We start from the raw sequence: 14458 nt of genomic DNA on the forward strand, positions 1-14458 counted from the left end.
ACTTAAAGTTTGCTGCTCCCAACAAGATTACGGACCTAAGATTTGATAATTCTTTGAGTGGTATCCATAAGAAAGTGAAATTCACTTTTTGTATCTGAACATATGAAGACTTAATATCATTACACATTACTGTTCTACATATATATCTTCTGAAATCTTGTAATTTCTCTTTTTGAGATTTGTTGGTACATATACAAATTGTAAAATTGTGGATGGAGGGAACCTTAGAGAATCTTAGCCCAGTTAGTTTGAGGAGTTTTGAAAACTGTTGTTCCAGTTCAATCTACTCATTTTGTGGAAGAGGGAAATTAAGACTCAGAAAGGTTAAGTGATTTGACCAGGGTCACAGAGAAAATTAGTGGAAGACTAATAGTAGTTCTGTGATCTCTTAGGCAGAGAATAATTACAGAGCACCTACTGGGTTCACAGCATACACCTAGGTATCATTACTTGCACATTAGGTATAATTACAGGCTGTGGACGCCAAAAAGAGAATTCAGAAGACATACTCAATCTTATTAACAGCAGGCAATTAACATAGATTAAAGCTAATTATGTACCAGGGGCACAGAGATGTTACTCTAAGACAATAATAGGTTGTCAATTTAATATATTACATTTTGGAGTACTCATGTACTGTTTGCTGAATATAGAATGTATTGTCAGTGAATTGCATTTTAAAGGAAGATATATTGAAGAGCTAATATTAGAAACACATAGGCAGTAAAATTCTTATTAATAGAGGCCTAGAGGTAGATGTTAGAGATGGCTAGAGCCTTGGAGATATCCAATCCAATCTCCTTATTTACAGGTGAGAATTCTGAGGCCAGGGGCAAAAATCGCATTGTCTTCTATGAGGTCTTCTACCAACCCAACTCCCAGTTTTTATACTACAGCACACAGATGTTGATCTTAAAATACATGCATATCAATTAAGCACCTCAGAAAATAGCAGACACTATCAAGATGGGATTATTGCTCTTGTCATGGAAAGGCCAGGAGGTGATTTTTAGGTTCCCACAGGGTCACTTGGAAGATTACTTCATAGATTACAATGGCACAAGTGTGCTAGTGATTGTAAAACACTTTACAGCTTTTAAATTACATGAGAATAATAATACCTACACATTCTAATATATCTTTTACTACATCTTTAAAGCCAAATAAGCAAGAGCAGTAATTTGAGTAGGAAAAATATTACATTTTCCCTAGGTAAAATGGAGATATAATTGCTTTGTTTGCAGGATCTAGGGTCTGAAAAAAATGCCTACAGATTTGTTATTTTCAAAAAGTTCATAATGCTGTCAATCAAGGAAATTCAGGATTGTTATTGCGATCTTTGTTTTATTAACACATGGAGTTGCTTTTTTAGGAGGATTAGTATAATATAGCACATATTTATGCTTTCTAAGTTTTTGCTTCTCAAACTATGGGTTGCAATCCATTAAAGGGTCTTGTAGTTAATTTAGTGAGTGGCAATCAGCATTTTCTCTCCAATTATATAGAATGAATCAAATAGAAAAATAAGGGAGTTCTTATACAGTGGAAGTAACACTGCATGAAGTTTATGCTTTAATGTGTATGTGTAAGTAAAAGAGAGAGTAATGTGATGGAAGATGTATTTCTTATTGGGCTTTATGAAACCGTGGTTTGCATATCATTGGTCTAGGTTGTTTGATGGATCAACTTTTCTGTGCTCAGGAGAAAATGAAAATTCCTATGTTTGTTTTTGCATTTTCCATATCACTTACTCTTAATTATGCTGGCACATGAATATTATATATAGTCACTAAACAACATTGTGATTAATTTTATATATTAGGAAAAAAAAAAAAACATCCAGACAGTTTGCTGTCCCAGATGGTACTAGAAGCAGGTGTTGTCAGTCCTGAAATGTCTTGCCACAATGCCTGCCATGTATTTCTCTGAATAGATATTAAAATATAGGAATACTTCAAAATATCACTACTTTCTAGTCTTTAAAAACAAGGTGTTATGCTGAGGCAGTGAATAACAGTAACACACATGGGAGGAAACACTATTATGTGGCTGAGAAGAGAAATAGGTAGAACTTCAAATGGGGAGCAGTTTTCAGAGTATGTAACTATTTGACAATGAGTTTACTTCAGTTTTTCAATCATCACAAAGGATGAAAAAGTCACCATTTTGATGGATTGTTGGAACTCTCTTTGCTAAGTCTCATGTTACAAATAATCTCAGCTTTAGAGATCATTTTTTAAAATATGGACATCCTTAGTTGGTGAACATGATTTTCAGAATGCCAAGGACATTAGAATCAGTTTGTATCTTCATAATGTTAAAGCATTCCAGAGTGAAAAATTGTCCATCACCAGATGTTTGCTGTGGAGCATTTAATCAGCATGCCCTTGTGGATAGGCTCTGGCAATAAAATATGTGAAGTCAAAGTAAATTTTCTCCTGACACAGCTTAATTCTTTCTTGCCTAAATTGGTTAGAAAACATACTTCACGGCTGTTCAATGCCAAAACAATGTATCATACTGTGATCCTTTCTTCCTATTTCCAATGACCTTAGACCCATATTATCTCTAATGCAAGCTGCTTTCATGTTTTTTCCACTTAAAGAAATCAAGATCTTGACAAGCTCATCAAAGTGAATCCAGAAATTCTCACAAACAACCAAAGGTAATAGAACTATATTATTTTTAATGTATTTTAGTTGGGAATAATATTTCTTATTATCATTTCAAGCATATTTATAACCTTAATGTTCTTACCAAAAGAACTTCATAATTAACCTGTTCTCTTTTTATTTTTTGATTTAAAGAAACCAGGATCTCAATAACCTCATCAAAGTGAATCTTGCAGTAATCAGAAACAATCAGAGGTAATCAAATAAAAGCAGTGAATTTATGTTTACATCTGTCTGTTGCCTCTGGATAAAGCAGATTTGTAATGTTGCTTCATTGACCTAGCACATCCCAGAAACCTATTACTAATCTGAATTTTTCCCTCTTTTTCTTTTAAACAGCCAAGACTTGGACGATCTTATTAAAGTGAAACCTTCAGCTCTCAGAAACAGTAATCGGTAAATAACCTTGCCTGACTGTCTTGATATATTCCCTCCCTCCTCCCTCCCTCTCACCTTCCTTCTTCCCTTCCTTTCTTCTTTTCCTTCTTCCTCACTTCTTTCTTCTTTTCTTTCACTTTTAAAGAAGGCTTTTCTTTCAAGTTTTAGATAAGGGAACATTTATAACCCATGTGTCTCCTGTCAACAAGGAAACATTGCACTCTTTTGGAATCAATTGCACTATTTTGGAATCAGATCTGGGCTTCTTATTTGCACTAACACAACTTAGGGTTTGTAGTCTATAGAAAATAGAGTTTCAGGACTGAAATTAAGAAATGAGTAAAATTAAATAAGATGAAAAACTATTTTGAAGAAGTTGAACCAAAACTACTAGTGGTTTACATGGATGTCTGTAGCGCACTGGAAAGAATATACAGTGTCTTCAAAATCTTAGATCCACAGGTAGTGTAAAATGCAGCAGATTTTAACCATAAGCATTCATTTGGAGTTCTGAAAGTATCTTATAGTTTGCTATTTTTGTGTGACACCATTCCCTTAAAGTGTTTTGTTAGTAGATAATAAAGTAATAGGTAATATATAAGAGCTGTCACATCAGAAATCCAAATTGCTCTACTGACCTGAAATTTTATCATAACAAATACATAGCTGGAAATAATATTCCAGTCCTCTGAGATGAATCGAACAAATTAACATATACAAAAGTACTTTGAATCTGCCAGGAGAAAGAGGAGAGTGTAACACATGGATTGACCTAACTCTTAAATCTCTTTGCTTGTTGTCTACCTCACCCACCTTACTTTGTTTTTAAGTTTGTTTTGATCATTGGAGTATTGGGGTCTTTGAAGTAGGAAGATATGAAGGCAACTGAAGAACAATTGCTACTTAGAGAGTAGCATTTACCGAATAGCTCGTATGTGACATTTAATGCTACAACAACCCTATGAGAAATATATTTATGTACCTCATTTTATAGAGGAGGATACTGAAGTTCAAAGATACTAGGTAATATTCGCAAGAAAGCAAACACATCCTGAATTTAAACTCAGGTACTTCTGATGTTGCTACCTAGAGGAAAAACAAAAGATCTGTGATTAAATCACCTCAGATGCTCTTCTGTCCATTCTTCATATTCCCTATGCCCCTCTTCTCCTTACAGCCAGTTAAAGGACTGGGCTCAGATTTATTTATTCTAGAGAATTATTGTTAAAATGACAGGGAGAAGAGAAAGCACTTGTTGTATGGAGATTTTCTAATAGCTGAAATAACAGCAGATCTTGGTGTGGACCCTGCTGCTGATAATTGTAAGGAAATATCTTTGTTAAGGAAAACCATTTCTTTATACTGGTATCTATGGGGTGGATTTTTCTTTTTCTCAGTAGCAGTTTTAGGAAGTTCCCAATCATGTTGAAAATGGTTAGTTTAAAAACACATTGTGTAATAACTAGTGGTGGAAATTTTAGTTTCTCTCTCTCTCTCTCTCTCTCTCTGTGTTTCTCTCTTTCTCTTTCCCCCACATCTTCACTCTCTCCTCCCTCTGACAAAGATGCTATGTTGACAATGTTAACTTTTTCATAAGAATTTTTGCCTTTTGTTTTATTAGAAAAGGCTAATTTTATAAAAAGATAGTTTGTATTTCAGCAACTCCTCATCAAATATCAATAGAAAAAGGACATTTTATTTATACAGATATAATTACTATATACAATAAATTTTAAATTATTGGCCATCGTGTAATTTTAAGATGTCAAAGTCAGGCACAATGGCCCATGCCTGTACTTCCAGCACTTTTGAAGGCTGAGGTGAGAGGATTGCTTGAGGTCAGGAATTTGAGACCATGTTGGGCAACATAGTGAGACCTCATCTCTAAAAGAAAATCAAAAAATTAGCTGGGTGTGATGGTGAGTGCCTTTAGTCCCTGCTACTCAGAAGGCTGAGGGGTGAGGATTACTTGAGCCCAGGAGTACCGTAAGCCATCAGCATGCCACTGCACTCCAGTCTGGGTGACAGAGAGGGACCCTGACTCAAAATAAAGCAAGAACAAAAACAAAAGATGGAAGCCTGATCCACAAATCTAACCTAAGCTACGTCTGATTTTTCTTTAGTGGTATACCAGATTTGATGATAATCAACCAGGATTATTCAAGAATTATCACAGAGCAGACAAACATGAAAGACTGAACTATTTGAAAACAATGACTTCATTCAACTGGTTCAGTCACCTGTATCTATAATATATCCATGCTGCCCCCTTTATTTTAATGTAGGTATTTTAAAGTACCTCCCAGGAGGAAGAAGAGTAGCTACAAAGCACTTATACATCAATTCAATGTGACACAAGCACTGATTATTTAATAGTATAACAGCAGTGAATCAGGGTTCTTTTATGTGACTTTGCTGACATTTCCAGCAGCTGTATATTTAATTCACAGCTAGGGGCTGAACAAACTTCAGTCAATGATCAGAATGTAAGCAGGCATCCCTGAGCTCCTTCTAGGAACACAACCAGAACAAAGGCAGATGTGTACAGAATTTTCAGTTATTCAGTGAGAATTTGCATTACTTTTAGCAGCAACAGTTTCACATTTTCATCAATCAACATTAAAGAGAGATGCTCGGTTATCTATAGCCTATATACCATTGTTAGACTGATTATTAAAATTCTAAGATCTTTACAGTTAGAAAAGATATCGAAAGTAGAAAAAATATTCTTAACTATTTGTGGTATTATCTTCCATCTTTTAAAAGAGCTTCCTATTTGTAAAAAACAAACAAACAAAAACCAAGGTTTTAGTGTACCAACAAAACAAGACTTCCTTCCTATTGCAATATCAACCTATTTCATGTGTTTAATATTTATGTTCAAGACATAAACCTGAGGATAACCTTGATTTTTTTCTATTGCTTCATTCAGTCAATCACTTAGGTTGCTTTTTCCTAAGAATCCAAGACAATTCATCATGCCTACTACTGCTATAGTCTAGATTACTGTTCAACCTTCTGACTTGTCCCTCTGCTGCCAGTCTCACCTTCCACACTTCAATTCATTTGTCACACTGTACAACGATCGTCCTAAGACACAAATTTGATCATGCCATTCTTCGGATTAAACTCCTTTATTGACTTTCCATTGCCATTGGATAATGACCATGCTCCTTAGCCTTGTCTGCAAGCCCACCATCATCTGTCCTCCATGGGCATTGCTGTCCATATCCCCGATTACTCTCCATCAACAAGCAAAACCCACCCATACACCCTCTGACCCACCCACTCCTCATTCCCCCTTCACTGCTTTTCCATAACTTCTACTTATTCTTCAGGTGTCAACTTGGGTGACTCTCACTTAGGCTCTGGGAAGTCCCCCTGATCCACCAGGTCTGCATTCGGTGATTTTTCTAGATATTCTTAGACTCTCTGTCCTTTCTGTCCCATAGCATTTGTCTCTTAGAGAGAGTTGTTATTTAATCTTTCCTCTCTGGTTATATGATTTTTAAGAGCAAGGAGTAGATCTGTCTTGTTTGTTCATTTCTTTACCTATAGTGCATAATGAAATGCCTGGCACATATTAAATGTTTAACAAATATTCTGTTAATTACAGGATAAATCTCAAACTAATCAACGCCTTATAATAGTCTACTGAGATAAAGTTCATTGCTTTCCACCTTTAATATTCTGAGCCCCCATGAGTAAAACCAGATGGAAGAAATCTGACTTTTAAGACTGGTCTTCTTGCTTGGGCCAATGACAATCTTTTACTCAAGACATAATCTCATCTCATAATAAACCACAGGGAATTAGAGCCACCACATATTTGGTCACATATTTAAAGTGCCCTAAGTTGTCAAACTTCTCTATTGAACTGTTAATTTCTTTCATATACAATTTTTAATTTCCCCTAATGAAAGGAATTATAAAACTATGTAAAAATATATAAAGTTAGGCTCATTTTACTATGTCAATAAGTTATGGAATTATATCAGTCATCTCAATGTGTTCCATATTTCTTTCAGAAAGATAGGCATTCCGTTTGAGCTAAAGCCTAATGCCTAATATTTAGTTTCTGGCATAAAAGGATTTCTGTAGTAAAGTTTTTACATGGAGGCTCTTAATTCTTAAAATGTGTTTGATACGTGACAAAAGCAATTTAACTGTATAGAGAGAAACATATTGCTGCCTATTAATAAATACCTCCCACAGCCACATGAGAGAGGAAGAACAGTTAGGAGTGAGCTAATAACTTTCTCGCATGCAGAGCTTATCTTAGGAAAACTTGTATAGTGAGAGACATAATTCCTAGGTCCCTAGAATTCTTATATTTTTCCCCTTCACCTGCTTTGCGAAGGAATGCTATATTCCTTAATGTGGCAGTAGAAAATAAATTACACTATTATAACATGAGTAAATTCTTACACTTAACAATCGGCCTGTGGCTTTACCCCACAGATAACTCATATTTCCCCCCAAATATTTTGAAATCTACATTTGAAAGTGTGTTAGTTGCAATGGTTAATAATATTTGCTCTTTAGCAGTTTTCTATATCTACAGAAAATTGGTGATTTTCCTGGAATTAGTACATGTACAAAATTATAAGGTCTTCCACTGAAATTGTCATGGAAAGGGTTGGGAATCAAGACTTTGCTCAACCCTGCAAGCATTTGGCTGGACTTCTATAAAAGTCTATTGTTCACACTTTGACTCACAGTTCTTCATCTTCCACCACAGTGTAAAAGATACCATGCAATTGATGTGGTCTTAATTCAAGAATAAAATTTATTTTTATATCCTTTAATTTGGAAAGTTTATGGCAGTCTGAGTTGCTTTTATTGGATCTTGAAACATAGCTGATGACATCAGTCAGGGTGAATAACCAAAGTAGATACACATTTTGTACTTTTTCATAATCTAAAACTTTCTATTTTGCTTTCAATATAAGTATACATTATTCAGATTAAAATCATATAACTCACCCTACCAAACTTGATATGTGATGCCATTTGACAAAATAAGAAAAAAATTGTGAGACAACTAGTAATATGGTTTATCTGATGACTTGCAATGGTACTACTTTGGGGGTATAATTCTTTAAAGTTATGCATAGGTTCCAATTTTGAGTCATCTACCTGTAGTTGTTGGATATAAAAGATTCTGGCTTCCTTTTATTCCCTAGGTTCATACCCATTTTTGCTTCCCTTCATAATAGCCAATGTTCAAAAGGATTTGGTGAGAGCTGTAGGCAGAACAAAGATGCAGTATCTCAGGAGCAAAACATGCAAGAGGAATGGAAGATGTCACCATCAGGCTGAGAAACGAAATGTAACCACATCGTGAGGGTAGAAGCAGTTTTGTGTTTCTTTGAAAGCACTGCATAACAAAGCACCACAGACTAGGTGGCTTTAAGACAAGCATTTATTGTCTCACAGGTCTGGAGGCTAGAGGTTCAAGGTCAAGCTGTTGGCAGGGGTTGGTTCCTTCTGAGGCCAAGAGGGAAGGATCTGTTCCAGACCTCTCTTCTTGGCTTGGAGATGGCTGTCTTCAACTGTGTCTTCACATCCTCTTCCCTCCATGTGTCTCAGTCCAAATTTCCTCTTATAAAGACACTAGTCATATAACCTGATTAGCTATGTAAAGACCCATCTCTAAATAAGGTCACATTCTGAGGTATCAGGAGTTAGGACTTCGACTTAGGAATGCAATTCAAGCTACAACAAATTCCAAAAATGTTTAAACAAAGCCAGGACTGGGAGCTGTGTAAAAAAGAAAAGAAATATATGCATTTAGGGTTGAAGTATGGCAGGTCCTGGGTGATGGACACAGATGGGGATAAATTGTCCATTATTGGCTTTAATGATCTTTTTCTACATGATTATGGTATATGCTAAACACAGCAGATTTCCTTAAAGGTTCAGAGTCTAGGTTAATACCTTCTTCCTGGGATCCCTTTAATATCTCTTCTCAGGGCACATAAGATAGTAATAGATATCTCCCAAGGAAAAAAGAAAATTTAAATTAATTTAATCCACAGACATTAATGGAACAACTGCTATGTACAAGTCCATGTTAGGCTATAAAAATATAACCATAGTCTTGAGTTGTAATGAAAGCCACCAATTTCCTTAAAAAAATAGTTCTTTGTTCTTTCAGTGTTAGCAACGGAGGAAGAATCACTTTGAAGGACAAAATTTGTCCAAGGTAAACATTTTCTGGTGATCTTTCACTATTTACCATTGCCAACCATCTCAGTTTGACATTCCTAGGAAACTGGATTATGGAATACCATGAAACTCCATTTAGTTTTTATTTCATTATCCCCAAGTATTTAGTAAATTATTATTTTAAAAGCTATAGGGAAGATCACTTAATGGATGAGGCTATTAAGATAGTTCGGTGGCCCCTGATGCCAGGCAGCTGGTTCTAGTCACTAGTGAAGATCATCAAGACTGAGGCAAATTCAGAGTCCTCCGACACCATTTCTACATTTGCAGGTTTCAAGCTGGGAGGTTACCTTACATGGTCCTTGCAGTCATGTTGAGGAATTCAGTTTGAATTTTTACATCATTCAGACTGCAGAATCAAGTGATTTGATACTTCAGAGCTCCTCTGGAATTTTACATATATTCATTGGCACAGTTCTACTGTAACTCACATTAAAAAGCAATTTACCCTAACTTCTACATTTTCTAAAGTATGCAGCTAGTATTTTAAATGTGAGATTTAACTGTGGCTATGGAATGTTGCCTAATTTGCATGTTGTATCAGTTATTGATAGCATAGATGTTATGTAAAAAAAAAATAAATCTCACTCCACATAAAGATGAAAACTTTGTATAGTATTTTGCATCCTTATCTATATTAATTTTGTGAGTGGGAGTCCATTCCATGACTAATAACCTTATGTAAATCCACAGTCAGGACTGTGAAAAGGGAGATTTTTTTTAAAAACTGAAGTTCATTTAAAAGATGTGAAAAATTTAGAATAGAAGTAAAAATGAAAAAAGTAATTCCTCAAATTGTGGAATCAATAGTTTCACTGCTGCATCACTACACTTCTACGAGCTATTATTTATGCTTATTCATTATTCAGTTCACCCACAAGTGTTGTCATTGTGTCATGAGTTTTATTTAATTAGCTCATTCATTCTCACCACAACTTTATACGATTGGATATTAGTAGCTTTCTTTACAAAATGAAGTTTAGAGAGGTTGACTAACTCGCCCAAAGAAGTAAGGGAAAAGATGGACCCCATTGTTCTGACACCTAAACAATGTTCCTACCCAATTGACAAAGGCTTTTCTAAACTCGTGAAAAGAGAAAACAACAACAGCAACAACAGGAACAGAACAAACAAACAAAAACAAGAACTATCGGTGTCATACCTAGTACATAAATAATATGCTAGGGACTTTGTACCTCATGAAAGATTATCAAGTTATCAATGCAGTCCAATTTAAGAATCTAATCACTCCATTTATCTTCCACATAATGAATTGTTTATTCAAATTATGAGTTGATTTCCCATGTTTCTTTGATTCTAAAACCTACATGAAGTCTGTAGGTAAACATCTAAGAATTGATTTCAGGTGGGGCAGGTGGCTTGGCCTCAAATCTTGACTCTTCCATATATTAGTTAATTGGCTTTGGAAAGGTTGATTTAGCTTTTCTGAGCTCCAGATGCTGTCCTGAAGGATTTTGTGAGATCTGATGAGATAATCTATGTGAAAATGCACAGTTATAACTTTGTGGCAAAAATTTAGTATTCATTAAATGTTAGCTAAAGGGAAATTGATTAATTGGTATAAATATTCAATTTGACAGAAGAAATAAGACCTAGAGTTAAATAGATGAATAGGATGACTATAGTTACAATAACCTATTGTATGTTTTGAAATAGCTAGAAGAGAAGAATTTGAACAGTTTTATCATGAAGAGAAGATAAATATCAAGGAGAGTGGGATATCCCAAATCAGTGTATTTGTACAAATTATATGAATGCATTAAATTGTCTCATGTACCTGAAATTATGTACATCGATGATGCATCAATTGAAAAAAAGGAAAAAAAGTTAGCTGAATATGACTACAAATAAGTGGCTTCTTTTCAGTTCAAATTTCCCAAACCTTCCAAGCAGTTCTTTATTTCTCTCTCATAATGTAATCCACGTTTTCATATTTGATCCATGAATTGTATGAATCAAACAGCTCAATGTCAGATTTCCAATCTCCCATATCCTTATAGGTCACAAATGACTATGTCTAAGATTGAGTACTGATTTTTAAATTTATTATTTTAATATTTGCTTATTTTCTAACATCATGTTGTAACTAAACTAAATGTTGTGTTTGTTTTTTTCTCTAGAGACCAGGAGCTGGATACTTTAATTGAAGTAAATTCTCATATGTCTCAAAATAAGAATGGAAGGTAAAGCTTATTATAATTTACCCTCTTTCTTATGAGTTCCATATGCACCTGTATAAATTGTGTACCTTAGAAAATTTTCTGGGGAGTTGAAGTTTATCATGGTATTTAAATATAAATACTATCCAAATAAAAAAATTACAGTAAAGCATACTTAACTGATAACATGAAAAATAATTAGCAAAATTCTAGTTTGGTTAGAATGTCTGACTCAGGCCTGCTGTTTTATTGCTTAGTGCAAAAGGCATCATGGAAATTCAAAGCTTTACTTGGGCTGTGAAGATTTATTTTTACTTACTGTTGCTTGGTAGGTTTCAGCTGTGCAGAAAGCACTCTGGGAATCTCTTCCTTGGATACCTAGTGCTGAAAGAAAGCACAGATTTATCACTGCCACAAAGCAGGACACAATTTGAAACTTCTTTACACCACAGGGTAAATGGCTTTGATACTATGATACCTTGTTTGTCATTACAAAAAAGGCCAGGATGGAAGCTATACTTCACTGTTGCTACAAACTGTTTGTTTGCTTGAGTTGGGGTCTCACTCTGTTGCCCAGGCTAGAGTCATGATTCATGGCAGCTCAACCTCCTGGGCTCAGGCAGCCCTTCAATCTCAGCATCTTGAGTAGCTGGGACTATAGGCTACCATGAGACTCCAACTCAAAAAAAAAAAAAAAAAAAATCATATAAAGATAAGGTAGCCAGACAATTTTGTGTATCTACTTATCAGTTGATGGGCATTTGGATTGTTTTCACTATTGGGTTGGAATTCACTATTATGAATAATGCTGCTATGAACATTTATATACTAGTTTTTGTATAAAAATCTGATTTCATTTCACTTGGGCATATACTCAGGTGTGAAACTTATGGGTTATATAGTAATTCTATGTTTAACCATTTGTGAGGAACTGCTTTTCAAGCAGCTATCCCATTTTATATTCTCACAAGCAGTACGTGAAGGTTTCAGATAGATACATTTTCAAAGTGAATTTTCACTGCAGGAAACATTTCCTCAAGTATAATTCTATTCGGGATTCTATAAGATTTAATACAATGTTTAGGTTTGTATTTGTAGAGTCATTGTTTAATTAAGAAACAAAACTGTGATCATTGATTGGAAGTTATAGTTCAGCAATGTGTTTTAATAGAGTATAACTTTTTTTTTTAGTTGGAGTCTCACACTGTCACCCAGACTGGAGTGCAGCGGCATGCTCCTGGCCACCACAGCCTCGACCTGCTGGGCTCCGGCAATCCTTCCGCCTCAGCCTTCCAAGGAGATGGAACTACTGGCGCGTGCTACCTCGCCTGGCTAATTTTTTTGATTTATTGTAGAGATGAGGTCTCGCCAAGTTGCCCAGGCAGGTCTTGAACCCCCAGGCTCAGGCAATCCACTCACCTCAGCCTCCCAAAGCGCAGGATTACAGGCTGAGCCACCGAGCCTGGCTGAGTATAACTTTCTAACAATAAAACTGTCAAGTGTCAAATATTATGAATGAAAAGTTCTCTTTCACAAGGATTATTCAGGGAATTTGAGATAAATACTTTGACAGAGATTCCTCTATCACACTAGCTCCCAAACTTTGATAGATATCAAAATCACCTGCTCTTCTGGGGACGATGCTCTGAGATTCAAAGCTCTTTTGGGTAAGATGTTGAGTTTCCTAACCTTTAAGGGAGGAGTTCTCAACCTTGACTGCCTGTGTGACTCACTGGAGAGGTTTAAAAGCTCCCAGTTTCCAAGCTATACACCAAACCGATTATATCAGAATATCTGAATGTGAGACTCAGCAGTATTTTTAAAAAGCACTACAGGCTGTTTTGTTGGCTGTCAAAGTATTGTCTCTTCAATTCTATTTCTATGGTTCTAAACTAACAGAAAAATTAGTATTACCATTTATTGTCATAGGGTAGAATTTTCTTTGTAAAATCTATCACCATTTCGTGAAAAACAAAGACTTGGCAACTATCACAGACACTAGAAGACTAAAGAGACATGGTGGTTATATGGAAGTGGTATCCTGGATTGGATTCTGGAACAGAGAAAAGACACCAATGGAAAAACCAGGGAAATACAGGTCGGGTTCGGTGACTCAGCCTGTAATCCCAGCACTTTGGGAGGCCAAGGCGAATGGATTGTCAGAGGCCGCAGGTTTAAGATCAGCCTGGACAACTTGGCAAGACCTCCTCTCTACAATAGATAAAAAATTAGCCAGGCATGGTAGCGCGTGCCTGTAGTTCCGGCTACTTGGAAGGCTGAGGCGGAAGGATCACCGGAGCCCAGCAAGTAGACATGGGTGGCCATGAGTGTGCCACAGCTATCCAGCCTGGGTGACAGAGTGAGACTCCAACTCAAAAGAAAAAAGAAATATCTATAATGCCTGTAGTTTAGTTCTTAGCATCTTATACATATCAATTCCTTAGTTTCAATAAATGTATTACGATTATGTAAGATATTAGCCTTACGGAAAGTAGGGCAAAGGGTATACAGGAGTTCTCTGTTCTATCTTTGCAATTTTCTTATACATTTAAAAGTAAAAGTTTATTTTTTTTTAATTCATCATCTTCAAAATCTACATAAGGAGCAAAATTCGTCAAAGAATTTGTTGTCCCACATTCCAAACCTAGAACTTATTTTTTGTTCCCAATTATAAACATTAAATCTTTCATGAAGCCATTGTCGTTAATCTCATTATAAACACAACTAGAAAATGGTACTTATATTTGTCAGTTTGGCTGCCATAACAACATACCACAGACTTAGTGGTTTAAGCAACAGAAATGTATTTTTCCACAATCTGGAGGCTGGCATCTACTTCTCTTCCAGGATTGCAGATGGTCACCTTCTTTCTGTGTCTTTGCATGACCTTTTTTCTGTGCACAGAAGGAGAAAGATCTCTTCCTCTTAATATGAGGATATCAGTTCTACGAGACTAAGGTTCCACTCTCATAAACTCACTGAAACTTTATTACCTTC

General features: G+C 35.6%; 1 protein-coding gene across 1 annotated transcript in view; it reads left to right on the forward strand.

Annotated features, from left to right (window-relative positions):
* Positions 1-14458, forward strand: part of SCEL (sciellin) — a 96568-nt gene that overhangs the window by 68511 nt on the left and 13599 nt on the right. Inside the window, exons 24-27 of the mRNA XM_008053881.2 lie at positions 2606-2665; positions 2808-2867; positions 3012-3068; positions 11423-11485. Coding sequence (XP_008052072.1) covers positions 2606-2665; positions 2808-2867; positions 3012-3068; positions 11423-11485 — 240 coding nt within the window. The remainder of the gene's footprint in view (positions 1-2605; positions 2666-2807; positions 2868-3011; positions 3069-11422; positions 11486-14458) is intronic.

The sequence above is a fragment of the Carlito syrichta genome, unplaced genomic scaffold (assembly GCF_000164805.1).
Source record: "Carlito syrichta isolate Samal-C Ts95f unplaced genomic scaffold, Tarsius_syrichta-2.0.1 Scaffold288798, whole genome shotgun sequence".
Classification (NCBI taxonomy): domain Eukaryota; kingdom Metazoa; phylum Chordata; class Mammalia; order Primates; family Tarsiidae; genus Carlito; species Carlito syrichta.